Consider the following 25651-nt stretch of genomic DNA (forward strand, 5'->3'; position numbering starts at 1 on the left):
GGGAGTAGATGTTTCTGGAGAAAGTAGTCCACACAGTCAGCTATTTTGAACAAGCTGCAAGTTTCCTGTTTACTTAAAAGGAACTTGTATTAATGAGAACTGATAGCCTCAATAACTTTTTGCAAGAAGTTGGACATACGGTATATTCCCAGATCAAAGGAATGCTTGTAATGAAGTAGTCTTATATACATAATTTCAAATATGTAGCTCATCCATGAACTCCTGAGACAGATTGCTTAACAAACAAGTAGAAGACAAGGTGCGTTACAAGATACTACTGAAAATGAAGAATTGATGCAGAACATCTGTAGTAGACTTGTTTATATTTCCCACCAACAGTGGAGTTTGGAGATTATCTACATAGATCTATGATGATATGGAGAAGATGGTCCTAAGGTACTCTGGAGCCAAGCCATGTGGGGCTGTCTTCTACCCAAGATGGTCGGAACTTTAGGATAGGAAGAAAGGTTTTAGTATTATTTAAAATTTATTATGGCTTCCCACTCCAAAAGACATGACAGCAAAACATGACAACCTGGTGTAAAAAATAACCATAACGGTAAAAGAAATGACAGGGACTCCACAAACATGCTGACCCCAGGCCTGGGAACAGAGCCAGGTCTTAACCTTCTGGAACCCCAGGAGAGTGGATGCCATATGTATATCTGGGGAGATGCTGTTACAGAGGGCATGGACGACAACAGAAGGTATACTTCCTCAGTCCCATAAGATGACAATTTTTAATTGAGGGGACTTGGAGCACACCCCCTCTGCCTGAACATACTGGGCAGAAATAATTGGAGAATGGTAGTCATCTGACATGTAATTGGATTTTTGTAATGTGATAGAGCTACTAACTTCTAAGCCAGTTGGACATAAATAAGACATCCCAAAGTCACAAATAACACAGATGGATAAAGGTTGACCAATACAAGGAACCACCAAGCCCTGCTTTAGAGTAGCTCCTCCTCTAACCCATAAATTGAGCGGTGTAGGCTCTCATGCGATCACATCATTTTCTACAGGAGGACTCAAAAAACATTTGATAGTTAGATCTAGGTGATGAAAAATCTAGATAAAATGCTGAGGTGGCACTGAATCAAATTCAAGAAAAAGTCAAGAAAAGTCAGGCTAAACTCGAAGACAAAGGCCCTCCAAAGTTGGATAGCTCTGAGTGAAATCTCTTGGCTGAGCTATCCCAGTAAAATAATATTTTGAATCAGGAGCAACGTGAAGCTAACAGAAACTTCATGTAGCTAAGTTTGTACTGTGGCAAGCTCCTGAAGAAGTTATCTAAGCTGTAGAAATCTCACTAGGTCAGGCCTGTACAACATACGGCTCACAGGCTGCATGCGGCCAACGGTGTTTTTTTAAAAAGTCAATACATTTGCTGTCGTCACCCCAAAAGATACATAGCCAAATGCTCCCAATGGCTCCAGGCTTCACGGCTGCTGCCAGCTCCAGCACTGCTGCCATTCCACTAGCCATCAAACAGTTGGTCAATGTGCCACATATTATGATTATTTTTAATTTATCAATGTGGCCTTCCCCCTCTACAAGCTGTTCAGGCCTGGACTAGATTTTGCATCCAGTATATCTCTACTGCTACTATTGTGTGGTATTTGCACAATTTTTGTCCACAGATTAAAGAGTCTGGGAATACTGTAAAAGACTGCAGTTAATACATTATGTAATGGTATTCACCGAGCCTATTCATTGTGTATTCTCTGGCATACGTGCTACTTCAGTCTGAATTTTTTTTTTAATATAGAGGATGTTTCTTAGATCTTTGATTAATTGAACTAAAAAAATGTTCTTGTTTATCTGACTTCAAAGTACATTAGAAATGGATTGGCTAACAACCTCATTATTTTGGAAATAACGAAGTAGATGAAAGAACATTTATGCATGTGATATGAGCATGTCCTGGTATTGCCCCACTTTGATTTAATATCTGTAGGTTGGTTAATACAATATTATGAAGATCAGTACACTTTAAAGATGTGAAAATAGTGTTCAGCTGTATATCACAATTCAGAATTTATCAATATATGAAGAACTCTGGATTTATGACTATTTTGGTTTGTAATTTATTTTTAATTTACTTTTAATTTATTTGCTATGTTGAGTTAAAGCAATTGTGAGAATCCTTTGAGAAGACAATAACAGAATATGCTATTGCTCTTAAGGGCTGCGTGTTGCACCTGGGAAGTGTGCAGGCTGTTATTTCAAATTAAAAAAAATTGTAAAAGTTTAGTGATTACTGTAATGGAAAAATGTGTAGATTAAGATGAATATGTTGCTGTATTAAAAGCATAGGAGGCACAGATGTGTTAGTGTCTTCTCTATCCATTCAGTTGTGTCTGACTCTTGGTCACTTTGTGGATCAATGCTCTTCATGCCTTTCTATCTCTTACAGCTTCCTTTAGTTCCATCAGAGTCATTCCAGTGTCCCTTCAGTGAGTCCTAGGGCGGCCCCTTCTTTTTTACCACTGACCAATCCCAGCATAATTGTCTTTTCAAGTGAGTCGGCTCACATAACATGACCGAAGTATGACAGTTTTTGTTTGGTGATCTTGGCTTCCAGGGATATTTTTGGTTTGACTCTGTCTAGGGCTTCCTTGTTGGTAATCTTCGCTGTCCATGAGATGCATAGTAGTCGTCTCCAGCACCACAATTCAAATGCATCTATCTTCTATCTGCCTTCATCAAAGTCCAAGTTTCACAACCATACATAGCTATTGGAAATATGATCATATTAACTAGTCTGCATTTGGTTGGGAGGCTGATATCTTTATTCTCCAGATGTTATTTATACTGGTCATTGCTGTTCTTCCAAGCGCTATACGTCTTCTGATTTCCAGGCTGCAGTCACCCTTTTGATCAATTTTAGAGCCAAGGAAGTTAAACTCCTTTACTGCTTTAATTACCTTGTTTTTGATCTTAACACTGACTTGCACATTCTCTGCTGTTGTCATTATCTTTGTTTTCTTGGTGTTAAGGCACAATCCAAGTTTTCACTTTCATCTTTGACTATTACGATTAGCTGTTCTAGATCTTCTTTACTTTCTGCCGGCAGTTTTGTATCATCTGCATAACGAAGGTTGTTGATGTTCCTACCACCAATTTTTACCCCAATATTAGATTCTTCTAGATGTGCCTTTCTCATGACCACTTCTGCGTACATGTTGAATAATGAAGGTGATAGAATACAACCCTGACAAGTGCCTTTTCCAATTTTGAACCATTCTGTGTCTCTATATGCTGTCCTTACAGTTGCTTCTTGATCAGAATACAGAGATGGTATCAGTTGGGTGAGGTGTGATGATATTCCCATCTCTTTCAAGCAGTTCCAGAGCATGTCATGATCAACACAGTCAAAAGCTTTTGTACAGTCGGTGAAGCACATGTAGAGGTCTTTTTGGAATTCCCTTGCCTTTTCCATCATCCATTGAAGGTTGGCGATGTGATCACACATTCCTCTTTCTTTTCAGAATCCAGCTTGTACATCTGGTAACTATCTTTCGTTGGTTGAGTTCATACATTGTTGGATGATCTTCAAGAGAATTTTACTCTCATGTATTAAGGCGATGGTGCTATAGTTTGAACAGACTTTTGTGTCACCTTTCTTCGGCATTGGAATAAATACCATTTCCTTTTCTTTTGGCCATTGACCAGTCTTCCATACACTTGGACATAATGCTGTCAATGCTTTTGTTGGCAGTGGTCTCAGTAGCTCTGCTGGTATTCTATCAACTTCAGGGGCTTTGGGGTTTGACATCTGATTGAGTGCCCATTCTCCTTCATCCTCCAGGATATCAGGTTCCAGTTCTGGCAGTTCTTCTCCTGTGCCTTGGCTTTGATTTTCGTTTGTGTAAAGTTGCTCAGTATATTCCCGCCACCTTTCTCTGATTGCTTGTTGGTCTTGTAATTCCTGTCCATCATGTCCACTGTCTGTTGCCTTCCTTGCCATAAAAGGAGCTCTGACCTTCTTCACATAAGCAAAACACTCTCTTGTGTGTCCCTTCTGGGCTTCTTTCTCCAGTTTCCTGTATTCTCAAGAGTCTTCTCCAACAACAAAGTTCAAAGGCATCAATATTCTTCTTATTCTGCTTCTTTAAAGTCCAACTTTCACTTCCATAGATTGTCTGTCATGTTCGCCGTTTCAATGTCTTTAATACATCGTAACGTTTCGCATGTCATTAGCAGGATGCGTGTTTCATCTTTCTCGGGAGGATGGGAGTACTTATCTTTTGGCTTTGCTCTGGAATGTATTTGCATTATCTACTGCGCTCAAGGTTACTTTCCCAGGCTAGCAACTCTGACGATTGCTTGCACCTGTGCCGGGCGGGGCTGTTACGAGGGAGGCGGGATACGTTTGCACCAAGGGTTTAAGTTTGTATTTGGCGCGCTTTTGCTCATTCTCAGCTTTCTCTGTATTTGCCTTTAGTTCCTTAATAAATCAGATTTCATATAACAGCCTCTTGTGAGTCTGAGTATTTGGGCTAGGGCAATCATTACATAAAGCTGAGAATCTAAGATCCTAACTCCGCTGGCCCCTGTCCAGGAAAAGACAAGTTGTCTAACCCTGTGAGGGAGAGCGCCAGCGATGACCGAACCCGACATCGTGATGATGGAAGAAGGGGAACCGGACTCGACCGTGAGGCGGCCCGACCGACCGTCCCAGGGGGGGGAGCTGTCAGCCATCCTAGAAGAGGCGAGCTCCGAGTCGGAGGGTGAAGCCGAGGGTCTGAAAACCGCCCCGGAGACTACCGTATATTCTCCGGGCGAGCTGGTCACCTGGGATGAGACCCAAGGGGATGTCACGGTGGCAGGGGGCCCATCCTGGAGGCAGAGATACCCATTATCCCCCACCGTGGTGCAGGTGCAGCCAACGGAGGGCTCCCCCACCCCGGATCGTATCCGAGTACTGGAGTCAAAAATGGACTCGTTAGAAACTATACTGAAGCAGCTGAGCCTAGATGTGACCTCGTTGAGAGAAACACGGGAAGGATCAAGCCAGCGGCATTCAACTCCTTCGTCCCATGGGCGGTCCCCAGAGCAACGGCGGCCGGCGCGGAGGCGCGAAGGGGACCAGTCGGTCCAGATGGAAATCGCAGCATCGCCGGCGCGGCCGTCCCCGGGCCCCGCGCCGCCGCGAGCCCGGGAGGTACCAACCCCTGCAGCCCCGGTGGCGGGGCGCAGCCCGGCGGGGGGCGGGATGAGAGACTTCCCTGTCAAGTTTGATGGGGACCCAACCAAACTCTCATTTTTCCTGACGAATGCTAAAGCCTACATGGAGGAATGGGGGTCGCTTTTTCAATCGGAAAAGGCAAAGATCATCACCATTGCCACCAAGCTGAAAGGGAGGGCGGCAGACTGGTATGTCCAGATGTGCCAGTCGGAAGCGCCTGAACTGGAGAAATTCGATGAGTTCCTCTGGGCATTGAGACAACACTTCGAGGATCCCTTGGCGAAAGAGAGGGCAAAGTGAGCTCTGAAGGAACTTAAGCAGGGGTCAAGATCCGTGGCTGATTATGCACTGGAGTTTAAAGCACTTGCTGGGAAGGTGGATGATTGGTCCCAAGCCACCATTATCGAGCTATTCAAGGATGGCCTGAATACAGAGGTGCTGCGCTGGTCCTTGGGGAGGGACGACCCATATACGCTCTACGAATGGATCCAACTGGCGGGGAGGGCTGAGCATGCCCATGAGATCTTCGCCCATCGAAAGACCGCCAAATCGGGGCGGGAGGTGAAGCCCAGCCGCCCATCGAGCACCAGGGGGAAACCAGGACAACGACCCTGGGATGAGGAGCGAGAGAAGCGGTATGCAAAAGGCCTGTGTCTGAGATGTGGTAAAGAGGGGCATCGAGTGGCGGCGTGCCCGAAGGCAAAGGGAGAGGAACGGCTCGGCAAGCCGCCGACGAAGTCCCCTGCCCTGCCGAGGAAGCAGAAAGCTGCGGTGGCTGAAACCGTGGGAGACGATGCGATGTTCTACGAGGAGGAGGGTGAGCCCGAAATCCTGCAGCCGGCGGGAAACGCCAGCCACCTGCTTTAAAGGGCGCCGCAGGGCAGGTGGTGGAAGAAGGGCGCGAGCCTTCATCGGTGAGTGGCAGTTACCGCATTCTCACGGTGAAGTTGAAGTTGGGCTCCCAATCCAAGACTGTAGAAGTATGGACCATGATTGATTCGGGGTGTTCCCGGTGTCTAATGCACCCTGATGTGGTAGCGGCTCTGGAGCTACCCACTTTCCCTTTACAGCGACCCATCGCCTTTACACAGCTGGATGGGTCCATGGCAGGGGGCAAACCGGTCACCCATTTCACAGGGCGGGTATCCTTGCAGCTGGGCAGCCATCAGGAAGGTTTGTCTTTTGTCGTGGCTCCAGTAGGGGGTCCCTTGGTGGTGTTGGGGGTGCCTTGGTTGGTTCAGCAAAATCCCCAAATAAACTGGGTTTACCGGACTATCACGTTTAGGGATGGGTTCTACCAAGCGACTGAGGGGAAGGGTGCCCCAGAGGAGATGGTGGGGGTTGCGGCAGCTGCGACTCCGCATGTCCCGGCCCCTCCTCTGGAAGGCTTGCCGGCAGAGTACAGGACGTTTGCTGATGTGTTTGGCGAAAAGGAAGCCGACCAATTACCCCCCCATAGAAAGACGGACTGTGCCATTGAACTGGTGCCCAACACCCAATTGCCCAAGCCAAAGATTTATTCCATGACAAAAAAGGAACTGACTCTGTTACGAGACTTTGTGGACAAAAATTTGGCGCGCGGATTCATCGAGCCGGCGAATTCACCGGTGGGGGCGCCGGTTCTCTTTCGCCCAAAAAAGGATGGGACATTGAGACTTTGTACCGATTTCCGCGGATTAAATGCCGTCTCAATTTCCAATAAATATCCCTTGCCATTGATCAAGGACATGTTGTCACATCTGGCTAAGGGGAAGGTCTTCTCTAAACTTGATTTAAGAGAAGCCTACTATCGTGTACGCATCAAGGAGGGCGATGAGTGGAAAACTGCCTTCAATTGCCCGTTGGGAGCTTTCCAGTATAAGGTGTTACCTTTTGGTTTGGCTGGGGCCCCTGGGGTATTTATGCAACTGATCAATGAAGTACTGCATGAACATCTGTTTAAAGGGGTATTGGTGTATTTGGATGATGTATTGATTTATACTGAAACCATGGAAGAGCATGTGTCTCTGGTAAAAAAAGTGCTGAGTAAGCTCAGATCAGCAGAATTGTATGCCAAACTGTCTAAATGTGCATTTCACCAGACACAAATTGACTATTTGGGGTATAGAATTTCAGATAAAGGCATAGAAATGGACCCTGCCAAGGTGCAGGCTATCATGGACTGGGAAAGCCCCCGCACCCACAGGCAACTTCAAAGTTTCCTGGGGTTCAGCAACTACTACAGATTATTCATAAGGGGATTTGCTGAAATTGCCTTGCCACTAACAGAACTGCTCCGAACCAAGGGTGTGGGAGATACTCGGAGAGTAAAGAATCCAGGGGCGCTATTGCGCTGGACGCCTGCTTGTCAAACGGCGTTTGAGCGGCTGAAAGCAGCTTTTATAAAAGAGCCCATTTTGCAACATCCTGATCCCTCCAAACCGTTTGTGGTGCAGGCGGATGCCTCCGATTATTCCATTGGGGCATTGTTGATGCAACAAGACGGGACAGGATGCCTCAAGCCATGTGCCTACTTGTCCCGCAAGTTCTCCGAGACTGAGCGACGTTGGCATGTATGGGAAAAGGAGGCATTCGCAGTAAAAGCCGCGTTGGAAGCTTGGCAGCATCTGTTAGAAGGGGCGAATCACCCCTTTGAGGTGTGGACTGACCATAAAAATTTGGAGGCTCTTAGCACCCCTCGAAAACTGAGCCCGAAACAAGTCCGTTGGGCTCAATTTTTTAATAGGTTCAATTTTCATTTGAAGTTTATTCCGGGGAAAAAGAATTTCCTGGCTGATGCGTTGTCAAGGCAACCTCAGGACTCGGGGGCAGCGCCAGAAGTGGTTAGCACCCTGTGGACAGCGCCCCAATTGGGTATGCAGGCTGTGACGCGTAGCCAAACGCGTGCGCAGCAGCCACCCGCTGCGGACGCCGCCCAGCCGAGCGCTTTGTCAATTCCTTCCCAGTTGCAACAAAAGTTTCTAAAAGAACTGAAAACAGATACTTGGTTGCTGGCAAATAAAAACAATGTTACTTTTGATCGAGGCTTCGCTTGGAAATCCGACCGCCTCTACGTCCCTGAAAGCCTCAGAAAAGAGGTGTTACTACGTTCGCACGATGACAAGCTGGCAGGTCACTTCGGTTTTGTAAAAACCTTGCACCTTGTTAGGAGGCAATTCTGGTGGCCCACATTACGTAAGGATGTCAAAGACTATATTGCCTCCTGCACTGTTTGTGCGATGTCTAAGTGCAAGGTGGGGAAGCCCCAAGGACTGCTGCAGCCGGTGGCTGCCCCTTCTTGCCCCTGGGATGAGATCTCCATGGACTTTATTGTTGAATTACCACCCAGTCAACGCAAAACTGTCATTTGGGTGGTCAAAGACTATTTCTCAAAACAAGCCCACTTCATCCCTTGCGTGTCCATCCCGTCGGCACGTCAATTGGCCCGCCTGTTTCTAGTACACGTGTACAGGCTACACGGATGTCCTTCCCGCTTAATTTCGGACAGGGGCACACAATTTACTTCACAATTTTGGCGGGCGTTCCTCAAATTGTTGGGAACGAAGCAAGCCCTGTCCACGGCTTGGCACCCCCAGACGGATGGGGCCACAGAGGCTTTAAATTCTACTCTGGAGCAATACCTTCGAGCTTTTGTGAATTACCAGCAGGACAATTGGGTAGACCTCCTCCCTTTTGCCGAAGTGGCTTACAACAATGCAGTGCATCAAAGCACCGGCCAAACCCCATTTCGGGTGGCCCAAGGCAAAGACTTTGTACCTATCCCTGATCTACCGCAGCCTTCTGGCGGATCGGCCACTCCGAGTGATTGGGCGTCGCAACTGGCAGACTCCTGGCCAATGATTCAAAAGGCACTAGCTGAGGCACAATCGGATTACAAACAGTATGCTGATCGGAAGCGTGCTCCTCAGCCGGCGTTTCAAGTAGGGGACTCGGTTTACCTTTCCACCAAGTTCATAAAGTCCTCACAACCTTCCAAGAAGCTGGCTCCTAAATTTGTGGGTCCTTTCCCAATTACCGCTCAAATTAACCCTGTGACTTTTAAACTTGACTTGCCTCATAACCTCAAACGCTTACACCCTGTTTTTCATTGCAGTTTGCTCAAACCGACTATTCCTTCTGACCGCTGGCATTGCCAGCCTCCACCTCCAACCCCCATCATGATTGACGGTCAGCAACACTTTGAAGTTAAAGAAATTTTGGACTCTAGACGCCTTCGCAATACTCTGCAATACCTAGTTCGTTGGAAACATTTCCCTCATCCAGAGTGGGTCGCTGCACCAGATGTGGCTTCCCCTATTCTAGTTGCCCGTTTCCACTCTGCTTATCCCGCTAAGCCGGGTCCCCACTAAGCCGGATCCCTAGGGATATTTTTAGGGGGGCGGTATGTCATGTTCGCCGTTTCAATGTCTTTAATACATCGTAACGTTTCACATGTCATTAGCAGGATGCGTGTTTCATCTTTCTCGGGAGGATGGGAGTACTTATCTTTTGGCTTTGCTCTGGAATGTATTTGCATTATCTACTGCACTCAAGGTTACTTTCCCAGGCTAGCAACTCTGACGATTGCTTGCACCTGTGCCGGGCGGGGCTGTTACGAGGGAGGCGGGATACGTTTGCACCAAGGGTTTAAGTTTGTATTTGGCGCGCTTTTGCTCATTCTCAGCTTTCTCTGTATTTGCCTTTAGTTCCTTAATAAATCAGATTTCATATAGCAGCCTCTTGTGAGTCTGAGTATTTGGGCTAGGGCAATCATTACATTGTCACATGGAATACCATGGCATGCATGATTCTGAACTTTGTAATATAAGGGTATCATGGCATTTGAATCTTTTCTAAGGACTTCATGGCTGCTCTACTGAGTGTTAGTCTGCATCATATTTCTTGACTGCTGCATTATAAAAAGCAGAAGCTATCCACCACTTCAGTATCTTCATTGTCAGTTCTAAAGCTGGTTGTTCTACCTGTTGTAATTAGTTATGTCTATATATGTAATTTTAGTCCCATTTTTTCACTTTGCTGTTTGACTTTTAATATGAGCAGATCCTTTGCATTTTTAGCTATGAGGGTAGTGTCATTAGCATAGCACAGGTTGATGTTCCTTCCTCCAATTTTAAAATCATACTCATCTTCTTCCAATCTAGCTTAATATATATTCAGCATATAGGTCAGGGTTTCTCAACCAGGGTTCCGTGGAGACCTAGGGTTCCGCGAGAAGTCACCAGGGGTTTCCTGGGAGATCACGATTTGTTTAAAAAATTATTTCAAATTCAGGCAACTTCACATTAAAGAGGTAAGTTTCATTCTTTATTTTTAATTTAAGAGCACTGTTAATGCATATCTACAGGCCTACCCATGAAACAAATATAATAATTTTGTAACTTGTAGCCTATATTTGAGCCTGAATATGCAGGGTTCCCTAAGGCCTGAAAAATATTTCAAGAGTTCTTCCAGGGTCAAAAAGTTGAGAAAGTCTGATATAGGTTGAATAAATAAGGGGAGAGTATGCAGCCTTGTTGCACTCCTTTGCTGACCTGGAGCCAGTTTGTTTCGCCAAGTTCTGTCCATACTATGGCTTCCTGACCCGTATATAAATTTTTCATGAAGCCAATGAGATGTTTTGGGATTCCCCTTTTTATAAGCATTTCCACAGCTTGATGTGATTGACACAATCAAAGGCTTTTCTATAATCTAATAAGCACATACTGATTTCTTTTTGATATTCTTTGGCTTTCTCAGTTATTCAGCGTGCATCAGCAATAATGTCTCATGTTCCTTCGCCTTTTCTAAAGCCAGCTTGAACATCTGGCATCTCTTTTTCCATGTAGGGCTCTAATCTGTGTTGGATGATCCTGTTATTTTGCTATCATGTGAAATTAATGATATTGTATGATAGTTGATACACTCTGTTAAGTCTCCTTTTTTTGTGTTGGAATGTAGATTGACCTCTTCCAATTGGTTGGCTACTGTATCATTCTTCAGATTTGCTGGCACAGCTTGGTGAGAACCTTGACTGATTCTTCTGTTGCTTGCCATATTTCAGTGGTATTCCATCAGTTCCTGTAGCCTTCTGACTTGGTAATGACCAGAGTGCTGATCTAACTTCATCTTCTAGTACTACAGGTTCTTGTAATTAAGGAATATCTTGTAAGGTATCTTGGATGTTGACACCTCTGCTGTATGGTGTTTCAGTATACTCCTTCCATTCCTTTGATCTCCTTTGAATCGGTTACTGTCCGTCCACTGGCATTCTTTAGCACATGAGTGTCCAACTTTTTGGCTTCCCTGGGCCACATTGAGTGAAGAGGAATTGTCTTGGGCCATACATTAAGTATAGTTAATGTATGTAAGTAATAAAACCTCATTTATTTTTTATATTTTTTTACTATAAATTTTTTAAAAAGAGGGCAACATAACACTAGTGGGATATTTGACCTTGTTTTTGTGAAACTAATGCATCGATGTCTGGTTCGATGAAAGTGGTTGCAATTCTCAGTGAGTTCTCAAGGTGGTCGTCAGAAATTTTCTAATTTTACTCTTCCTGTGCTTCATCCTTGAAAATAGCTGCTCGCAAATGTACGTGCTGCCAAAAAGGAATGTCATGAATAAGGCGTGATTGTGAAGCAGGGGATATTTTTCTCTGGGAAGATAGGTCTTATAAAAGTCCAGTAGAGAGACATGATCAAATTTTTCTTTGAGTTGAATGTCTGATTGCAACTTTATGCATTCCATTTGAAAATTCGGAGGTAATATAGTTATGTCGACTAAAAATGGAGTCAAAAATATACCAAAATATTGATGATTTTTTTGGTAATCTTGAAACCTGTTCTCAAATTTCTGTACCAAACTGAAAAGCAAGACTGCATATTTCTCGCTGTTCACAGGACTGTGTTTAGCCAACGTATTAAAATGTATAAAATTATTTTCCATAACTTCAGCTTGCCATACTTCAAGTTTCATTTCAAACGCTGTTATGGTTTGAAACATTGCAGTGATAAGTTGGTTTTCACCTTGAAGACGCAAGTAAATGATGTCCCCATAATCAGCATCCATACTTCTAAGGAACTCCTGGAATTGGTGATGATTCAATCCCTTGGCCCTTATGAAATTCACTGCTTTGATGACAATTTGCATGACATTATCCATTTTTAAAGCTTTCGCGCGTAAATTTTCTTGATGTAGAATGCAGTGATACTTGAGTTGCCGGCGGCACTTGCATCGTCTTCTATCAATTCTGTAAGTCCCTCACTATTACCAACCATCACCGGGGCACCATCAGTAGATATACCAGGTATGTTGACAGTGGTTAAAGGAAATCACTTTAATGTCATTTTTAGTGCTTCGTACAAATCAAGAGATTTAGTTGTGTCTTTTAATGGCACCAAAGAAGCCATTTCTTCAGTGACATTATATTTGTTATCAATACCTCTAATAAAAATGGCAAGTTGAGCCGTATCTGTAGCATCACTACTTTCATCCATCGCCAAGGCATAACATTTGAAATTAGGAGCTTTACTCTTCAAACCTCTTTTGATAGATTTTCCTATTTCTTCAATTCGCCTGGCTATAGTCTGGTGAGACAAACTGATTTTAGAAAAATTGCTTTTTTTATCAGGACAAATTATATCTGCCACACTTTCCATACATTGCTTAATAAACTCACCATCGGTAAATAGTTTTGATTTTTTTGCAATCAGATCTGCTACCAAGTAACTAGCTTTTATAATAAAGTCCCTTTGAGCTGTGACTTTTTTTAAAAAAATTGTTGAGACGACAGGTTTTTTTTTCAGTTCTATTTGCCTTTACGACAAGTTCCTTGATACGCTTTGAATTTGGCAGCATGTTTTTCCATACAATGCCTTTTCAAATTGTAGTCTTTGAAAACTGACACATTTTCCCTACAAATTAAGCATAGTGCCTTAGTATTTGTCTCGACAAAAAAGTACTCATCTGTCCATTTTTCATTGCATCTCTTCCTTCATCTGCAATTTTTTTTTTCTTCTTTGGGTTCTGTTTCCTGTTGAAACGACATTGAAGCCATGCTGGAATAAATTTATTTAGGAATAAATATCTTTTTAAAGAAATAACACAACAAGCCCATTGTAAATTATTAGGTAGGCAAATAAACAAAGCAAAATTTAATAACCAAGTAAGAAAACTAATGTCTGCTTAATAATAATAAATGCCTGTTATCACAGAACACATGTAAGTAGGTTGTAATATTATATATGACACCAAGTTGCCACAAGCTGACATGTGTAACAGGCGGCGGCAGTGTTAGCACTGTATTGCCCCCTCCCCTACACAGCATTCCATTGTTTCTACCTTACGCAGTCTATGCTCGAGCACTGCCTGATTGAGTCATGAAAAAAATCGCAAAATAATATTAAAAGTTTATGATTTTGGGGGGCCACGCTACTAGCTGTTCAGGGTCGCGTATGGCCCGTGGGCCGCAGGTTGGACATGCCTGCTTTAGGTTAACAATTCAAGGTTGGAAGCTCCTTCTAAGTTCAGAGATTTTTTGAAATACTTTCCTTGTTTTTCCATGTCTATTTCTATCTTCATTGTCTTTACAGGTGATGTTGGAATACTGCTTCTTGTCTCTTATAACAACTCTTTGAAACTGTTAATTTCCTTTCTGAGATTTTTGTCTTTCTTGGCTTTGGCTTCTCTTCTCAGCGGTTTCCACAGTTTGCTCTGACACCCAGTTTGCTTTCTTCTCTTCTTCATTTTTGGCAGTCTCTTTTCACATTCATCTGTAACAATTTATTTTAAGTCCATTCCATAATTCCTCTCATTCCCAACAATGAAGTTCAGGAGTTCAAAGCAATTCCTGATGTTCTCCTTGAAAATGGTGGGTATATGTTCAAGAACTGATTGTGGAAACTGACTGGTCGTCTTCTTTAGCTTAACTTGTTGCTTGCACTTGAGCAGTTCATGATCTGTTGCAGTCACCTGGCCATGTCTTTGATGCTGTAATTGAGCGACTCTACCTCCTTTTAGCAATAATTCAATCAATTTGATTTCTGTGTACTCAATCTGATGGTATCCATGTATAGAGGCATTGTTTTGGACAGTATTAGCTATGAAGAAATTGTTGGAGTGGCAGAAATTGATAAGTTTGTCTCCTGCTTTATTATGTTTTCCTCAGCCATACAGTCCAACTATGTTGCCTTCTTTAGTGTTTCCAACTTTGGCATTCCAGTCTCCAGTCACAAGCAACACATCTTGCTTGCATGTTCTGTGGATTTCAAATTGGACTTGATCATAAAGCTCAACAACTTCCTCTTCTGCATTGGTTGGAGTATAAACGTTAATGATTGTCATATTAAAGGTTGTCCACAAAGTCTAATCCATGTTAATTTGGTCATTGATTGCATTGCAGCCAAGTACTGTTCTTTCTTCCTAACTATAAAAGCAATGCAGTTCTTCTTTGTTTTTCACATCTTGAGTAATAAATGGTGTGTTCTTCTGACTGAAAGAGTCCGATCCCAGTCCATCTCAATTTGCTGATGCCTTGAGATGTCAATTTGTAGTTATTTCATCTTTCATTGTGTTGAGCTTTCCTGTGTTCATGCTGCTTATGTTCCATGTTCCTACTGTAATTCTATCTTTGCAACATGAGCAACTAGACATCCTGAAGGCTTTAATCTAGCCATGTCATAAACAGCATTAGTGTCTATGAGAAAGATCCTCAGCTCTTCCTCAGTAGCATGTTGAGTGCCATCTGACCTGAGGAGCCCATCATCTGGCACTATATCTTCTATCATTTTATATTTTCTATCCATGTGGTTTTCTTAGTAAAAATACAGGCATGGTTTACCGTTGCTGTCTGAATTGATGCTTTGCTGTTGTCAATAAAGTGATCATCTGTCTCTGGCATCTTCCTATATTGCTACTGCCCACTATAGGTGCTTGCTTGCTTTAGCTGGGCAGCTGGGATGACCTTCATGTCTTGGGTGGACCTGCTGGGAATATATATATTCTTGGCCAATGTTTTTCACTCATCCCTTCCAGTAACAGCCCCCTGCCATGATGAGGCAGCACAGCAGGACTTGGCAGGGGGTGAAGTTACATTGGTGTAAAACAAAATTTGTGACCAGTCCTCACATTTACAAACGTCTCAGTGTCCTGCAGTCACATGACCATTCGCATACTTCACAACCAGCTTTCAACAAGCAGAGTTAATGGAGAACATAGAAGTAATATTTTACAAGTTGCAGTCACATGATGTTTTGCTTAACAACCATGGTGTTTTGGTTAATGACTGAATGGAAAGTGATGGAAGCCTGTGTGGTCATCTGATTTTCTACTTAGCAGTCGTGGCACTTAGCAATAGAGTCGCCAGTCCCAAGTGTGGTCATTAAGCAAGGACTACCTGTAATATAAAAATCTTTGTGATGTCATGAATAAGAGAAGGACACATTTAAAACATGCAGTGCAATATCAAATATTGAAACCACAGGAACTGAATTTTAAGAATAAGAAATCCAAGGAATTTACTTACTGTTTGTATCTTCTGAAAATATATGAAACACTAAACTGCTTTTGGAAAGGTGTAATCAAGCAAACCATTTCTCTGGGTATTCCACATGGTTCCAAAGGATACAATAATTGAGCTGTTGTGTTTCTGCATTTGCATCCCAGGAAGTTCACATTCCTCTCAGAGTAATAAGCTTCTAATTTCTTGCTCATATATTTGACACAATAGTGTATTCCAATGGAAAACATGGATTTCAGAATTATTTCTAAAGCAATGAGAAAACTGGATAAAACATTCATTTGCTGAGATAACATATTTACCTGAAGCTGCTTTTAGGAGGGAGAATGTACAGTCAAAGGAACATGAAAGGCAATATTCCATCCCTTGAGGAAGTTTTTGTTTACCGGGGACAGTCAATATTAAAAAGGAACACAGCTACCTTGAAAGAGGTAAATGTTGAATTGTTTGATTCCAAGCTCAAAGTCCACATCTGTGCAGTCATGCTGAGGGAACTTGATTGTACGTCAAAGTGACCACAGAACAGTTAGAATCATAATCCCCTGGTTCTTTAAGCTTTGTTTTATGCATTTAAGGTATAGTTAAGGGCTTCTTCCAGTTAAGCTTGCTTAGGCCCTTGTAGTTTTCTTAACAGCAATATGGAAATGGTTTGCCATTGCTTTTTCCAGAATTTTTTTCAAGGATTTTGAGGTGAGCAAAGACCAGCTATATGTTGTCACCTAGCTGAGCATACATTTTAAGAAATTGTAATACATTCCAGTCTGCATTATTGCTACATATCCAAAGGAAACACACGCCTTATGGAATGTACAGGCTTTTGAGCTTATGGACTATATTAGTATATTCTCTCTCTTTTTTCCTCTTCCTTTTCTTGCCTCTTCTTATAGGATGTACAAGTATACATCCAAGCGCTTCAAGACCCGAGCAGAACAAGAAGTGAAGAAAGCAGAGCATATGGCTCGGATTGGTGAGTCCCCTAAAAGAAAGGAATGGGAATCCATTTTTTTTCAGGGCTTGACAGTACAAGTCAATCCAAATCAGATTATAGCATTAATTGTGTAATCAGAATTTGCCAAACTGATTCCCATTGCCCTCACATCATCTTACTTCTTTCCCATAGTGTTAGGAGGTTTCAAACTTTTTCAGGCTGTGGAACCTATTAAGAAAATAATAATCCCAGAACACCTGAACAAGAGGTAAAGCTCCAGTGACAGAAAATTGGCGGTGTTCAAGTTAACCTTTCCATTTATTTATTTATTTATTTATTTAGCTAGTTGGTTAGTTATTGCTCTTAGTCTGTCATGGAACCCCATCAAGTTATTCTAGAGCTTAGTTTGAAAAACTCTAGTGTAGATCAGGGTAAAGGTAAAGGTTTCCCTTGACATTAAGTCCAGTCGTGTCCGACTCTAGGGGGCAGTGCTTATCTCCGTTTCAAAGCCGAAGAGCCGGCATTTGTCCGTAGACACTTCCGTGGTCATGTGGCCGGCATGACTAAATGGAACGCCGTTACCTGCCTGCCGAAGTGGGACCTAGTAATCTACTCATATTTGCATGTTTTCAAACTGCTAGGTTGGCAGGAGCTGGGACTAGCAACGAGAGCTCACCCTGTCACGCGGATTCAAACCGACCTTCCAACCGGCAAGCTCAGCAGCTCAGTGGTTTAACCTGCAGCGCCACCACATCCCCTATAGTGTAGATCAACCTTATCTAAAATTATGCCAGTTCACAGAGCTACAGACTAAATTCTGAAAGCTGTAGTCCAAGAGGATTAGAAGGTGCCAGCTTGGAGAAGATTGTGATTGACTTGGTTTCCTATAGTAAATTGCTTTTAAATTACTGAAACTTTGTGGGGTATCTTTAGAAAAACTGTATGTGTTCTTTGTTTGAAGACTGTTTTCTCTTTTACAGCGGAAGAGAAGGCACGAGAAGCAGAAAGCAAAGCCCGTGCTTTAGAGCTGCGGCTGGGTGGAGATCTTACCAGGGAGTCCAGGGTAAAGTATACTGTATTTGACTGCTGATGTGAAATTCCAGTGTCCAAGAAGAGATTCAGACAAATAGCCTTTAGCTGAGCGATAGTACTGCTGGCCATGCTTGGTAGTTCAGGAAGGCAATGGAATGATAAAGATTCATGATCAAAATTACTGGAATATCTATTTTGATGAACCATAATAATATGTGTGCGCATATGTAATGATTAATGTAATTGTCTCACTATTTTAAAAAATGCTTATATCTGAAGCAGGAAGAAGAGAGCGGAACATTATGAAACTTCAGCAAAAGTCATTTAGCTTGCATAAAATAGTTTATTCCCACAAAACTATGCATGCTTAACATTATTAAATTTTTCCAGTGGGAAATTTTACCAGATGTTTGACTTTTTCTGAAATCAGTGGGACAGAAACATGTTTAACCGGATTTTTGAATTACAGCTGTGTTCTAAACATGCAAAGGTACTCAGTCCCACTGTGCTTATTGGAGCACGTTTTAAAGCATTGAGGAACAAAGATATTGTTACAAAGATATGATTTTTAAGCAGACAGGTACATCACTTCACTGTTTAAGAGGAGATTTTTTTTATATCTGTAGGTTATGCTGCGCCAGGCCCAAGACATAGCAATAACTATGCGCAGAGAGGCAGATGTTAAAAAGAGGATCAGGGAGGCAAAACAGCGGTGAGTGGCAGAGATTCAGTTTTTTCCTGCTTCTTCTTTTTCTTTCAAATAAGTGGTCCATTAAGGGAAGGAAAATATCTTTATTTTATTTATATTCTACCCTTCTTAAAGGGTGTTCCAGTTGCTTTGCACAGAAATGGGTATCATTATACCATCTTTTTCTCAAGCTATGTGGAACATTAGACTAGGGACTACCAACAAGTGCACCTCCTGTCCCTCAAAAGCAGTTTGAAAAAAAAAAAAACCACAAGTCTGTAGTTAGCTGACACAGAAATACTGAGAACAAAGAGATCCAATATTTATTTGTTTTATTCTTAAAATGATAAACCAGTAATGATTAAAGTTTTCAGCTTCTGAAATGAAATTTCAAAATGGGCTCTTACCTGGCCTGATTAAAAATACACTGGAGTCTCTGGTGCTGTTGTGTTGCTGCAGAGGAAACAAAGATAAAGGGGAGAGCAAACATTGTAGAGGATAATACCAATATTGAGAAGGATCTTGACAGACTTGAGCAATGAGCAGAAACCAGCTAGATGAAATCTCAGTGGAGGCAAATGCAAAGTCCTCCATTTGAGTAGGAAAAATCAAGGATGTGAATATAGGATAAGAGGATTGTAGCAGCACATAGGAAAAGGATCTAGGAGTCTTGATGGCTTAGATGCAGAACATAAGCCAACAACGTAATGTACTACATCAACAGAAGTATAGTATAAAGTTCAAGATGAATTATTGTTTCTCTCTATTCTCTGATAATCGGATCACATCTAGAATACTGCATCCAGTTTTGGGCACCACATTTTAGGAATGACTTTGGCAAACTGGAGAGTGTTTAAAGGAGACCAACCAAGATAACATAGGAGCTGGAAGGAAAATTTAAGAGGAACATTTGGAGGTACTGAGTATGTTGAACCTGGAAAAGAGAAGATTGGAGAGATGTAATAGCTGTCAAATATTTGAAGGGCTGTCATCTAAAGGGGTGATAATTCTTAGAATTGATCCAGAAGACAAGACAAGAAGCAAGAGGCTTAAATTGTATTTATACCCTTAAAAGGTAAATTTTGATTGGGCATCAAGAAAAATTTCAGGAAGAGGAAGAAGATCAGGAAGAGCTGTTCAGCAATTGGATAGACTGCTTTAGGAGACTGTTTAAACACCTTCACTGAAGGCATTTAAACAGAGGTTAGATGGGCATCTGTTGGAGGGGCTATAGTAGTGGATTCTTGAAAAGGCAGGAAGTTGGATTAGATTATCTCCAAGGTCATGTCACTACATATTACGAACACCAAGATTTAGCTAGGTTATGAAAGTAAGTATATTTTTCTTGGTTTACAAATGTTGTTTTGGGAATTTTGTATTATTAAATTAATACAGTGTTGTTTTTGAGAAATGCTAAGTATAGAATTGAAATAGTTATTGACATATTACTGAGTAGGATTACAGGGCACACACAAATCATGAGGGTAGCCACATGATCCAGGGCATCGCGTGGTTGCTTTAAGACTAATGCTACATGAGTGCTTCCATGTGTTCCAAAGCACCTTTTTGCCATCCAGTATGAAAGGCTGCAGAATCCTATTTCTGAGATGACTGAGTAGAAGTTGGAGATGGAGAGAATGCATAAATTGGGGTGAAATGGAGGTTTGTTGTAAATGTTTTGGACACACACATGGAATTGGGTTTCCCTCTTTCCTCCAAGTAAACCCAGGAAGGGCTTTTATTACTGTAAGTTTTATGTGTAAATTGCATCAGTAATATCCCAATAAATTATGAATAAATTGCTTTTCTTTTTTCTGACAGCTAGCCTAGAAGCAAAAAAACCAGTTGGTAGGTAGCAAGTTAATAATAGTCAAGCATATATTCATGTAGTTTGCATTAGTTCAGCAGTGTATTTTCCCCAAAAAGTAGGTAAATTGAAAGTTATTTTTGAGATCTGTTCTTCTTCCAGAAAGTTTATAGTGGTCATTTGGGATTCTTCCTCAGTCTCCTGATGCTTTGTTTCAGTAACATTAACAGTACCATATGTACCCCTTGCTCTGTACTTTGCCAGTGGATCATATGTTGTAAGTGGTCCCAGGAGTTATTCAGCCATGCTGTAGAAGACAGTCTGACAGTAACTACATGATACAGTACCTACTAAAAAAGTACCTATTTGTGGTTTTTAATTTTGTTTGCTATTCTATCCTGCTCCAATGATCAACAGCCTACCGCAGTCCAACGTTTAAGTCTTTTTGTCCAAATTAGAGAATGACACATGTTACAGCAAGGGTACAAATTACTGACAAGTTAGTAAGATGGGAGCTTTTGTTTATGAGGGAAAGCCAGTTAGCATTTTTGACCTCTTAGGGTGAGGCCTTGAATCTATCACATTTTGAGAATAGCAGATTATTCCAACATTTCAGTAAGAGCGCATTGAATGCAACGCCAAATGATATAAAGATTACATCCTTTCTTTGTAGCTAAGAATGAATAAACTATTATGACGGTTCACTGATAATGCAATGCAAGGATATAAGTTCTCTTACTGATATTTTGGTGAAAGAAAGCAAAAGTTGATAAAGCACATTCATGTGCAACAGGTAGCTTGCCTTATGGGCAGGGTGCCAAGTCATAACTGCTGTTGTATGTATATAGACCTCTTTCCTTGAAGTGGTTTTTTCCTTTAGTCTGTTGATATGGGGACAAGGCAAATGTGTGCCTGGAAAGAAGCAGTTGGGAAAATATGCCTCTGTTTTATTGCAGGCCCGCTGCGGCCACCCACAGAGGCCTTTACGTAATACTGATTGTTGTATTCTCCTGTTGTACTTATACGTAATAAGTGCTGCATAATGCTACACGGTGTGTTGCACAGGGAAAAAGCAGCAGTATCCTATTGTCTTACTCTCTTATGAAGGTAACATTGGAGAAGGTAAAATTTAGCATTCTAAATATCAACTGTAAAAAACAACTGTGACCTCAAAGAGTTGTCTTGTTTCTATATCCTGCCTTGAAAACTACAGTCCCCCATCCTACCCCCGGTTTTACCCTGAACTCCTCAAGGTAGTTGAGAGACTGGCTGAACATCACTTCATGGAAGAGCAGGGATTTGAACTGGCATCTCCTGAGTCTTCTTTCAGTGCTCTAATCACTGTTCCACAGATGAATAATCACAGGCTTTCTTTGACTTGACTTCCTACTTTGCAGAGCACTAAAGGAGCCAAAAGAGCTGAACTTCGTCTTTGGTGTGAACATAGAGCAACGGCATCTGGATGGGATGTTTGTCTACAACTGCAGCCGATTGATTAAGATGTATGAGAAGGTGGGCCCGCAGCTGGAGGGTGGCATGTGAGTTCCTCATGGAGACCTCCCCATAGTTTTAACCTTCGTATTAGAGGCCCTCTTTTTAGAAGAAGTGGGGCAAACTCTTCTTGCTGTAGAAGAACTGTTTCTTATTTCTATGAGCCATAGAGCTGGACTTCATACTTTTAAAGAAAAAAATGTCTGATGCCAGGCAGATATTTATATCAAGTACTATAGAATGTGCAAATTTCATTTCCTTTTAGGTGGTGTATATCCAATTTCTGTTAGATTGCTGGCTTCTAAATTTCTTTACAGGAAATTTATTTCCACTGCCTTACTCAGCGACCATTCAAAGTTACGACAATGCTGAAAAAATAACTTTATGACCAATGCCTGCATTTATGACCTTTGCGGTGTCCCTCAATCACGTGATCACCATTATAGTCAGTACAGGAGAGATTGCCTACAGAAATCGCTTGTTCTTTTTCTCTCCCCACCCTCCTCGCAGAGCAGAGATTGGAGAGGAAAGGATTACAAGAAAGTAAGGCACACAATGGGGAATACATATCAAAAGCAATGTGCTGGCACCAGCTGCTTGCCTACTACACTCAGGGCTGTGAGCTGCAAACACACTAGACAAACAGCCAGTGTATTCCCCATTGTGTCACTGTTTACTCTCTTGTACTCCCTTTCTCTCCAATCTCTCAGCTCTGCCAGGGTGGAAGAAAAAAAAAACCGAGCAGTTTCTGTAGGCAATTTCTCCTGTGCCTGACCTGTTTCACTACCCCCTTGCAGAGCAGAGAAATTGGAGAGGAAGGGATTACAAGAGAGTAAGCAGGCATACAATGGGGAATACACTGGGCTGTTTGCATAGCACATTCATGGCTGCTGCTCCCAGCACATTGCTTTTGATGTGTATTCCCCATTGTGTGCCTGCTTACTCTCTTGTAATTCCTTTCTGTCCAATGAATAAATACAGGCATTAATTATCATTAAGGGGAGTAACCCTTTCGGAGATGTGCCTGGCTGGGTTCCGGTTATGGCATCAGAGGGGTGGTGGTGTAGTGGTTGTCATCCGGGAATCCCTTATGGCTTTCAGGGGTGCTGCTCTGTAGTTCACCAGTTGTGAGACCCTGTTCATCAAATTGGGCTCTAAGGATCAGTTGGGATTGTTACGCTGTACCAGCCTCCCTGCTGCACAGCAACCTCCCTGTCTTAGCTCTTTGATTCCATTTCTGGGCTGGTGGTGGAGTTCCCCAGATTTATGGTCTTGGGGGACTTCAGTCTGCCTTCTCTAGGGGTGAGGTCAGGTGGCTCTGGAGTTCATGGCCTTGGGGGACTTCAGTCTGTCTTCTCTAGGGGTGAGGTCTTAGATGGCTCTGGAGTTCATGGCCACCATGACGGCCATGGGCCTATCCAAGATCATCCAGAGCCTGACACAGGGCAGTGGTCATACACCTGATCTGGTGTTTCTGTTGGACCAGTGGATATGTGATCTGAGATTGGGAGATCTCTCAGTGTCTCCCTGGTCATGGTCAGATCACGCCCTGATTACCATGGGATTCTTTAGTGCCACTGTCCACTGCAGGGAGGCTGGATCCATTAGATTGGCCCACCCCCGGTGACTGATGGACTTGGATGCGTTTCAGAGGGAGTTGTGGGTTGTTCCTGCTGGTCTGCTGCATCTGAAGCCTTGGTCGCCACTTGAGGGGTGGCCGAGGCTTTGGATCAAATCGTGCCCCTTCAACCTCTCTCCTCTCGTGGATCCTATTGCTCCCTATGGTTCATGGAAGAGTTGAGAGAGATGAAAAGAATGAAGTCCAGAGCATCACTGGGACTCAACGAAGGACAAACATCATTTAGAGCCATGGTTAGAGCCGCTATTAAGGCCTACCTTATGGCAATAAGGGCAGCGAAGCATCAGTACTTCTCCGCCCTTATTGCGTCTATGGATTACCGTCCTGTGGCCCTGTTTTGGGTGACACATGCCTTCTTGGGTAGAGGGGGCTTGTAGAACCTTTTGCAGGGGTGTGCGAAAGAATTCGTTCAGTATCTATCAGTATCTATAAAGCCTTTTAGGACATTAGGCCTATTTATTTGATAGACTGTTTATCTTTTGTAATTTCTACCCACCCTATACAGCTGACTAAGTCAGCATCTCTTAATTCTGTTGATAAACTGTGTCATTTAATAGGACCAGGAAGTGAGCCTTTTCTGTTGTGGTGCCTGCCCTCTGGAACAACATCCCCCTGAGACTCATGCAGCCCTAACTGATCTTATTTAAATGAGCTTTCAAAACCTGGTCCTTCCCTGAGGCCTTAGGGTGGGTGGCAGATCCCTTGTGGGGTGATTGGTTTATTGGATTTTAATATTTTATTGTTTCATATTTTTTTCAGTTTCTGATCTGCTTCAAGTCTTGATAGAGTCAGGCAGCCTGTCAATCAAATAAATAAATGATGAGCCCACTTTTAGATAGTTAAGGGACCCATGTAACTAAGAGGCTTGTACTTGCATTAGAGGAGTGCAATTAGTCCAGGTCCATCTACTCCCAACATATTTTCATAATTTGTTATAGTGGGAATCCATCTTTCCTATGCTGCTTCTCTTATATCAAGCTATTGAATTGGTGCGCACAAATGTGACCCTGTGTTTCTTCTCCATAGGGCATGTGGTGGAGTTGTTGGGGTGGTGGATGTCCCTTACCTTGTTTTGGAACCCACACATAACAAGCAAGACTTTGCTGATGCAAAAGAATATCGGCACTTGTTAAGAGCAATGGGAGAGCATTTGGCTCAGTATTGGAAGGATGTTGAGATTGGTAAGAAGTCATGTTGGGAGTTGGGAGGGAGGGAGAATAATGGGAAAGAAGTACTACGAGTACACTTTAATTGACATTTGTTCAGTTGTAAAATACATACTGTTTTTGTTTTTTTAAACAAAAAAATGTCCAGCTCAGAAAGGCATTAGCAAGTTTTGGGATGATTTTGGCTATCTATCTGCAAACTGGAACCAGCCTCCATCAAATGAATTGCGTTACAAAAGGCGGAGAGCCATGGAGATCCCAACTACTATTCAATGTGGTAAGTGGCTAATTGAAGATTCCTGTATTCTGGGGTCCAAAGGCTGCTCTATTGACTGAAAACCAGCTGTCATGGCCAAATAGCAAAAATGCAGGGACCCTTGGTATTGTGTCCTCTTTGCACAGCAGTAATGGACTATCTGAAGCCCCAGGAGCTTCTTGTAGCCACCAAATTGCTTTCTTGCAGCTCCTGGAACACCTTCAACTACAGTTGCTGGAACAGGCCAACATAGTTTGCTGGAAGCATGTTAAACTAAAGTGTAATCCTCACAACTAAGCTTACATAATCAAAGCAAAGTAACTCCTTAAACCCAAGAAAAAAGAAAATTCTGGTTCTGTTTGTATATGTGAAATGGACTGATCCATTTTACATAATTGCCTTTCACTCGTTGTTCTTTGCCATTGAAGGATTGCCACACCTGTTGTACAGGAGCATGTAGGGAGGGAAGCACATTTCAGTGTTCTTTTGGGAAATTCAAGTATAAAAACAAAGTGTATGTGGCACCTTATTGGGCTATTGATTGATTTGATTTATAACCTCCCTTAATGCTCTGGAGGGAACTTCAGGTGGCTAAGAAAATGTAAAAACAATATAAAAGTTAAAGATACAAATTAGAATTGGTGATAAAACAAATACCAAATCATCTGGGAAATGGGTATCATTGAGACTGCCTATTCCTAGTAGAATCTGCCCACTTAGTGCATACAGAAAGTATTTTAGGGGACTTTGGGTGGTGGGAGAGACCCAAAAGTAGGCATTCATTCTCTGTGGGAACTCCCCTTCTATGGAACAGCTTGCCCCCTGAGATGAGGGAGATTCTTCCAAAGGCTTGTAAAGAACTGTGGATTATAGGTGATACTTGTAACATTGCCATATGAGAAAGGGTCCATGTCTACCTGGCTAAAAATGTATAAAACCATTGGCGATTATT

General features: G+C 42.5%; 2 protein-coding genes across 2 annotated transcripts in view; both read left to right on the forward strand.

Moving 5' to 3' along the window:
- Positions 1–25651, forward strand: part of PES1 (pescadillo ribosomal biogenesis factor 1) — a 426838-nt gene that overhangs the window by 30368 nt on the left and 370819 nt on the right. The window lies entirely within an intron of this gene.
- The window catches only part of MORC2 (MORC family CW-type zinc finger 2), an 84376-nt gene that overhangs the window by 30045 nt on the left and 28680 nt on the right, over positions 1–25651 (forward strand). The window contains exons 10-15 of the mRNA XM_063315279.1: positions 16580–16659; positions 17601–17683; positions 18279–18364; positions 21545–21685; positions 24304–24458; positions 24592–24720. Coding sequence (XP_063171349.1) covers positions 16580–16659; positions 17601–17683; positions 18279–18364; positions 21545–21685; positions 24304–24458; positions 24592–24720 — 674 coding nt within the window. The remainder of the gene's footprint in view (positions 1–16579; positions 16660–17600; positions 17684–18278; positions 18365–21544; positions 21686–24303; positions 24459–24591; positions 24721–25651) is intronic.

The sequence above is a fragment of the Candoia aspera genome, chromosome 15 (genome assembly GCF_035149785.1).
Source record: "Candoia aspera isolate rCanAsp1 chromosome 15, rCanAsp1.hap2, whole genome shotgun sequence".
NCBI classification, from domain to species: Eukaryota; Metazoa; Chordata; class Lepidosauria; order Squamata; family Boidae; genus Candoia; species Candoia aspera.